Consider the following 8,283-nt stretch of genomic DNA (forward strand, 5'->3'; position numbering starts at 1 on the left):
GAAGTATTACAGGGTGGCAACAGTTCCTAAAAGACTACATAACAATTTCTCAACGTCGTTCCCAGGACTTTATTACCATTGTAAAAACCAAAAACACCTAAGTTTTTTATGACTAATCCTCTTACTTAAGGGATGCACGATACTAATGAAATTTCGTGGGCAGAGAGAGGAGACTAGCTGTAAGAAGGTTGTGGTGATTAGTCTTTGTGTGTTGTCAAAATGATGGAAGTGACCTTATCACGACGACACAACATCGACCCATGCTGTTTTCTCTTTCTGACAATCAAGTAAAAATGTTAACTCTTGAAAAAGCAATAAATAAATACCTTTTCGAAAGTGCAATTGCGTGTACGTACAAAATAAAGTTATTTTACAATAAAAAAAAACAATAAAAACAACACTCTACCTATGCAACAAATTGACAACAGAAAGGTATGATTTCTACCTCCTACTGTCTTTCTGTGCTTAAATATTGTGTTGAGTGGAATCAGTAGGGTGGGTTGGGAAATGTCACTGAAATGTCACTGGCTGACCTAATACTTTTTAAATAGAGGTCATTACAAACGGGTTTTTTTGAGATTTCAATATAACTCCCAAAGCGAGAAACAGATAGCCTGAAAATTTTCGCGTATTTTTAAGAATAAAATATCAACACAAAAATGTCTCTATAAATTATTTCTATTCGAAAAAAAGAAGAAATTATCTAAGCTAATGGATGTGTTGGACACATTTTACGGACTGGCTCATTTTCTCTTTTACGAAACACCTCCTTGTTTTGCGACAATTATACGCTCGTAAACCTAATTCCAACTCGTTACCATATTTCTGTCTCTCTAGATAACCTCTTAGGTTCTTTGCTTGTATTATTTTTACGTCTACCACTTGGTGTATGCACTTTTTGTTCACTTGTTTCAGAAGTCCCAGCCCGACTACTGGATCCAGCAAAGGACTGTAAATTTTCAAGTTCATTTTCACATAATAGTGACGTTTCATGTACAACGTTATTTCGGTTACTGGTTGGATCTTCAGTACCGTTTGTAGTCCCTGATGTACTTGAAGATATTGTTCTCGTCAGAAGTTCTGTATTAAAATTACCCTGTATATTTTGAAAGTTCAGTGAACCAGCAGAATCATGTTGGTTATTCGCAGGTGAATTCGTGCTCGCTTCAGTATGGTTTGAAAACTTTTCTGTTGCTAAATCTAACCGACAAGTAGGACATGTTGATTTCTAGAAAAAAAATTTTTGTTTACGCATAGGCCTTCTATTACAAAAAAACCCGCCAAATATCACAGAAGTATAGATGAATGCTGTTGTTAACATTTTTAGCGGTAAGCTCTTTCGGCTTTGGCATTTGCGTGGCAGGAAAAAAAATAGGGGCGCTAAAAAGCAAAGTTATTATCAGGTTATTTTTAAGACTTTAAATGAATTCAAATAAATAAGAAGGCATCAATCTACACTCGATAATTTATAACCTCAATGATGTTTCTGTGAGAAGAAATCCACAGGAATAGACCTCCCTTCACCAAATCCTAGCATCTTTTTTCCTGCCACGCAAATGCCAAAGAGCTTACCGCTGAAAAGTAAACAAATGAGGTAACACTGGAATTTATCTATATTAACAGGAAACTACATCTACGACTTACAATTTTAAGCCAGTTTAAGATACATGCGTTATGATAAAAATGAGTGCAAGGTAATTGTAGAAGCTGTTCGTTTAAAACGTATTCACCAAAACAAATGCAACACGATAAACTGGAAGCTAAAACATGAGAAAACAACAAATATTTTTCAAATTCAACAAAATAAAAAAGAGATTCATGCTGGAGGGTAAACTTTCTTCCAATACGTTAAAAAAAACCTTAGATCATTTTCACCCTAGATTTGTTTACTTTTCACCAGTCAAAACGAAAAAGACAAAAAAAAAATTTTTATCGTGGATTTCAATGGATGTGCCGTCACTTATTTCATCAAAAAAGTCAAAAATAACATTGGTCACAAATAGTAAAAATAGATTGGCACATGGAATGATTTATTGGAATAATTTAGGCAAATATTATAACGATTGAAGTTTGTTACACACCGTAACACACCACACTTTTTAGATGATTAAAAATATTGACACAAATCCCTACCAACTTGTGCGATAGTGACTTTTACAGATGGTAATGATTCCAAGATATGTTGTGGTGTAGGAGAGTCTTTCTCCTCCTCTTCTTGTAGACTGTCCATTATTCTATCATATAACATCTAAAAACAAATGTGCGTATATTCAGTTTAAGGATTTCCACAACATTCTTTGGCCGACATTATAAAATGATTTTACTAGTAAACACATGGAGTTAGTGAGAAACCAGACCTGTAGAGAAACACCAAAAAATGATGGTGCAGAATTACTAAACATCTCAAAATGATGACTCAGCATCTAAAATAAAATGATAAAATAATTATCAACTTTTTGAGCTCAGAAAGTTGTAATTTAGTGATTCCAGGTCTGCTTAATCTTTTTTTTTAAGTTGAAGTTAAAATGACCCTAACAGCAACTCTCAATTTCCTTTCTTTCTCCAATATAGTGTTAACAGTAAAGTATATTGAACATACCAATTAAATAGATAGTTCCTATGAAAACCTTACCAAACAATCATTTAAGCTTTAAGGCTAAAATACTCAATTCTTTTAAAAGAAAGGTTTTAAACCTGAGATTAAAACTTATAGATTCCAAAGTGCATGTTTACCACTTTTTTTTATAAGCAAACCCATTTTTGGGGTAAGGCCTCAGGTTTTTAAGGGTAGAGGGCCTTTTGGGGCCTCAAGATTCTTGTCTGGTTGCTTAGCGCCTTTTTCTTTTTCGACACATTGACTTTGCCTGATCTTTCGATTTTTTTTAAAAAAAGGATGTTTCAAAAAGTCATCTTTTTTTGCCATTTACGCTATTCTTTCTTTTACACAATACCACTAAAAATTCCTTTTAAAGGGGTCATATATTTTAGCCTGAGGTAGAGTTTTAGAGGGTGAAACAAAAATTTAACTTTAATCTCTGATCTAGTCTTTAAAAATGTTTACATGATTTCGGCTGAAATAAAACTTATGTCAGTTTTGATTTCATTTTAATCTACAAGAACAAAATCAAATTTCATTTCGCTTTTAAAAATATTCATGTAAACACGATTTACCCATATAAAACTATGAATGCTATACCAGGAATATGTTATTGCTACACATTATTGCGCATGTGTACAAAGCTTCACGCTACATTGATATATAAAAAAAACTCCATGTAAACACAATGAAATTTCATTGCCGTTTAAACACTCATTTCGGGTCAATGTAAAGGCTACATCTATTTTTTAAGGTATAATGTATATCTTTGCTTCAAACGAATTCTAGACGTATTTTTACGTATGTTTAAATATAAAGAAACGCACCTCAAACACACTGAATTCATCATCTAAAACAAAAAAATAACAAAATCATATAAAATACCATTCTAATACTTCATTGGGAGAATCACAAATGTATGTATGCAGGATAACTTTTTTTTTACCACCAACCACAAAAGGGAATGATGTAGGTACATCTTTTATTATCTTGATGTTGTGTTTTTAGTTAAAATATAAGATTATCAAGAGAAAATGTAAAAGGGATAAAAAAATTGGCAAACCAATCAATTTAGAGTTCTATAAATTTGATGCTAAATAAAAAAATCAACAAAATTATATTCTTATAAATAATCTAAAATAGGGTGTAATCCACAAAAATAATCTCTGAAAATAAAAATAAAATCTTGTTGACTCCAACCATGACGATTTCTCCCAAAAAACTGTCTTGAAACATCAGAGTTTTTTTATTTGCAAACTTACCATCTGCTACTGAAGAATCTTCTGAGGGTACTGAAAAACTGTCATCGAAATCTGACGTGTCGGAAGCATCTGTTGAGGAATCATCAACTGTACTCCATCCTGAATCATCCTCATCATCTAGTGATTCGAAAATGTGTGTTTTTATAGCAGAGTTATACCCAATTTGGAAAGAATTGTTGCAAATAAAATCTTTTAAAGTTTCTTTAAATTGCATATATCAAACTTCTAATAACAAACACCTTTACTCAATCCTGTTAATAATAAATATTGCTGAAGAAAATTCAAAAAAAGGATAGCCTTAGAATCACCATGAAATAGGAAACAAACAAAAGTTGATTAGATCTTCAAAAATGTTACATCTGCTTCTTGTATACAATATATACAAAATATAGAGAACTAACAATAAAAAATATAATGCAATGCTAACCTGTTCCTGATTGTTGTGGCAACTGTTGAAAAACATTGTCTCCAGTGTTTTGAACTTCCTCTGACATCATAGCATTATTGCTTAAAAAAGATGGATTTTGCAAGTGGTGACTCATATTAAATTCACCTTCTTCACCTTCAGATTCAGATGAAAATTCCGGCATCGAGTGACCAGAAGAACCACGATGATCCGAATCTGAATCAGACACAAGATTTGGAATCCCAAAAGAATCGTCCATTATTTATGTCTATAGAATTACATATAAAATATTAGCATTAAAACAACAGAATGGCACTGCAGCAAAAACAACAAAACAATGCCACAAACAACACAACATTTTTTTGTATAAACGGCATCTCTAAGCAAGAACAAGCACTGACCATGTCACATTTATAAGTTAACAACCATTTTTCTCTCAAAACACAACATACAAAAAACCATACAAGAGCATCTGTTTTTTTCAACTGTTACGTCACAAGTTAAAAAAATTACAAAAACAAGCTGATCGTCATTGCACACTTCGAAAGCATTATAAATATATATTGCAAAAAGTGAAGGGTGTTAATGTTTTTATCTTTTTAAAGTGATTGCTTAATTCTATTTTAAACAATCAGAGAACTTCTTTAGGAAAGGATTCTATGTTTTCTTGGACACAGGTTAAACAGTATCTTTTGGTGTAGAAAATGCTACATTTTTGATCCACACAAACTGCTTTCATGCACAATGAACAGATACCACCAAGTACCAACGGGATAAAACTCTTGTGAGCAAAAGGGTCTTTTATGTAGTATACATCTTCAAGGATGTAAAAGTTTGATTTTTCATCTTTGTATTTTGAAAATTTGTCGTATTTGTACTTATTTTGACATTGTGAACATTCAAAACTCTCTAATGGTTTATCAACATCTTTATTTTTCTCCATTACAATCTGATCAAATATTATATCACAGATCTAAGGATATAAGATGTGCATTAAATATTTTTTCAATGACATGATAGTTCTAAAGGTGATAAAACATTATTTTAGGATTCGATTTCATCTAAAATTACATATGAACCAGAATTTTATGAACCAAAAAGGTAAATAAAACAAATATTCAAGTAAAACAACTGAATCAGTTTTTTATCTCACAATTATAAATATACAGAAAAACATTAATTGTATTAAACAACTTTAAGATATGCTATAAAATAAACAAAATAAGAATTGTCTTCTATAAAGCTTTTGATGGGTGCGGACAAAAGGGCCAGTGAGATATAGATAAACATAGTGGTAAAAAAATGAGGTTGACAAGTGTATATAAGTTTGATGATATATTGGATAGAGTGAGGTGGTAATAAAAAAAATCTAGATTTATTGCGGATGTGTTAAGAAGGGAATACCAGTATGCATCTTAGCTAGTGCAGACAAGGAGAAAAGACTTGGAAGAGTTCTTGTAGCTAACACTAAGTTTTATCCAATGAGGATCATTTACCATGATGCAGTAGAGGGAACAACTATGCAGATCTAGATAGAATGGGTAGTAGAGGATTGTCAGGTGTTGTTGCAGAAATTGAAAAAGTGTCTGGATATACTGCAGTTGAGCTTATTACAAGTCTTGTCAACCAAAACACAAAGGATGGTGTTATTCCTAATGACAGGCAGTCAAGTGTAATGGTCAATTGTTTCAAGGACAACCGTGATACATTAAACAGAGTTAATTATAGAGGGGTGAAGTACGTTCATGAGGTAAAGAAAGTTATTGAAAGAGTGGTTGATAAGTTATTTAGAAAAAAAATTGATATAAATATGATACAATTTGGTTATGTTTCAGGGTGTCGTACAACAGATGCAATATTCTTACTACTTACAGACTTACAGTTTACTTAGACTTTAAATTTTATATAGAATGTCCTACAATTCTGCTTTTTGTTGCCATCCTTGAATCATCACTATCATCATCATCATCACTGCCACCACTAGCTGATTTGGACCAAATCATTTGAAGAAGGAACCATTCCAGACACACTAACCAGAGTAATAATAACACCAAAAAACAAGAGTGGAAGCAAAACTAAAGCTGAAAACTACCACCCAATTGCCCTAACTTCTCACATCATAAAGGTCTTCAAAAAGATTGTCCGAAATCAAATTGTGTCACTCATGGAAGAAAATAACCTGTTCAACAGCTCACAACATGGTTTTCTTGGTGGACGGTCATGTCTGAGCCAGCTTCTTGACCATTTCGACAATATTCTACAAATACTCTGCAACAACTCAAACGCTGATGTTGTATACTTGGATTTCGCAAAAGTGTTTGACAAGGTCGATATAGACATATATAGCCCTTAAAAAGATAGAAAACTTAAGTATCAAAGGCAAACTACTCAAATGGCTGAAGTCCTTCCTAACAAAACAGAACCCAGTACATCTCAGTAAACGATCACCACTCACGCACCACACAAGTCATATCCCGCTTACCACAAGGAAGTGTGCTTGGATCGCTCATCTTCCTTATCCTTATGGGGGATATTGATCTTTCTGTAAAGAACGGATCCCTCTCAGGCTTTGCAGATGATACAAGACTTACAATGAAGGTTAGCTCTGAAAGTGACATTGAAAAAATGCAAGCGGACCTAAACTCAGTCTACGAATGGAGTAAACAAAACAACATGATATTCAACAATACAAAGTTTTAAGCTCCTGCAGTATGGAAAAGACCTAGATCTGAAGTCAAAGTACAAAACAACAGCATCAACACAAATCCAACCAAAACCACAAACCAAAGATCTTGGAATACTAATGACAGATGCTACCTTCAAATCGCATATAAATAAAATCGTAAAAAATACATCCAAAATACAATCCTTTGACTCTTTTGATCGTGATCACCAGAAGTTCTCCTACCACTATGGAAATCCCTTGTCATCCCTAGATTCGAGTACTTCTCTCAACCCTGGTCTCCTGCTAGTAAAGGACAAATCAAGGTACTAGAAGCTCTGCAATGGAGCTACCTGAAAAAGATCAACTGTGTACACAGAATGACTTACAAAAACGCATTTAAACAGCTTAAACTGTACTTATACAACAACAATGTGAACACTATCAAGCCATACAATTGGAAAATAGCTGAAGGAATTGTCCCAAACCATCACCCACCCATGCAACACAAAGAAAAGGGCGTTTATTTCAACTACCACCCGTGCTGAACAATTCTACAAGCTTCGCTAAACTACACAACAGCTTCCGTTTATCAAGCTCCAAGACCCTTCAACGCCCTGCCCAAGTCTCTAAGAAGCATCACTTCATGTCCAGTTTAAAGTTTAAAACAGCCCTCAACAGGTTTCTTAAAACTCTCCCAGATTAACCTTCATTCCCCGGAACAAATGAAGCCTCAAAAAACAGTATGGCCACTGTAGTTCGATCTAACCCTCATCCTCCTCTCTCTAGAGATGGAGTAGAAGAAGAGGAAGAAGTGACTGACCTTGGTTGTCCATGACAGGCGTGAAGCTACAACTTCAAAAGTTAACATAAGTAAGTAACATAAGTAAGATATAGATTGTAGAATTTAACCTTTTAAACATTTTCCCCCTTATTTATGAGAAAAGTGCGTCCGAACTGATAAAAACACAACCCTCATAATCAGGGTATTTCGCCAATTGATTGATATGATTCTCTTACTGATAATCACTTTTTATATTTAAACATGATATTAAACAACCTAAACAGCTTACTAATAGAGTAAGTACGTAATTTATTTTAACAACACCAACAAGTATACAAAGCAGAAAAAAGGGTTGAACCAAAAGGTTAAATTAGTGTAAAAAACAATAAATTTATCGACACATTTTTTTACTAAAGCTGGGTAAGCCTGTTAAGTCATTACAGCCCACTGCCATCAAGGAACATTTACTTTATTGTGGGTCACCATCTTTTGAGAATCTTACGGTCATTATATCTGCACCCAATAACTTTGTATTAGAACTTAAGGAGAGTTTAATAATTTACAGACATAAAC

The 8,283-nt window shown here is 33.4% G+C and overlaps 1 protein-coding gene across 2 annotated transcripts; it reads right to left on the minus strand.

Moving 5' to 3' along the window:
* Nucleotides 1–253: 253 nt before the first annotated feature.
* Nucleotides 254–7,887, minus strand: LOC130657970 (E3 ubiquitin-protein ligase Praja-1-like). Of its 2 annotated transcripts, XM_057460978.1 has the most exons (7): nt 4,286–5,463; nt 3,859–3,975; nt 3,424–3,446; nt 2,358–2,423; nt 2,134–2,248; nt 1,645–1,760; nt 254–1,228 (listed from the first exon to the last, which is right to left on the minus strand). In XM_057460978.1, the coding sequence occupies exons 1-7, from the start codon at nt 4,521–4,523 to the stop codon at nt 815–817; spliced, it is 1,089 nt and encodes a 362-aa protein (XP_057316961.1). In that variant the 5' UTR covers nt 4,524–5,463; the 3' UTR covers nt 254–814. The 2 variants fall into 2 exon arrangements, with proteins under 2 accessions (XP_057316961.1, XP_057316962.1); XM_057460979.1 differs by lacking the exon at nt 2,358–2,423 and having other exon boundaries at nt 4,286–7,887.
* Nucleotides 7,888–8,283: the final 396 nt, after the last annotated feature.

The sequence above is a fragment of the Hydractinia symbiolongicarpus genome, chromosome 9 (assembly GCF_029227915.1).
Source record: "Hydractinia symbiolongicarpus strain clone_291-10 chromosome 9, HSymV2.1, whole genome shotgun sequence".
Lineage (NCBI taxonomy): Eukaryota > Metazoa > Cnidaria > Hydrozoa > Anthoathecata > Hydractiniidae > Hydractinia > Hydractinia symbiolongicarpus.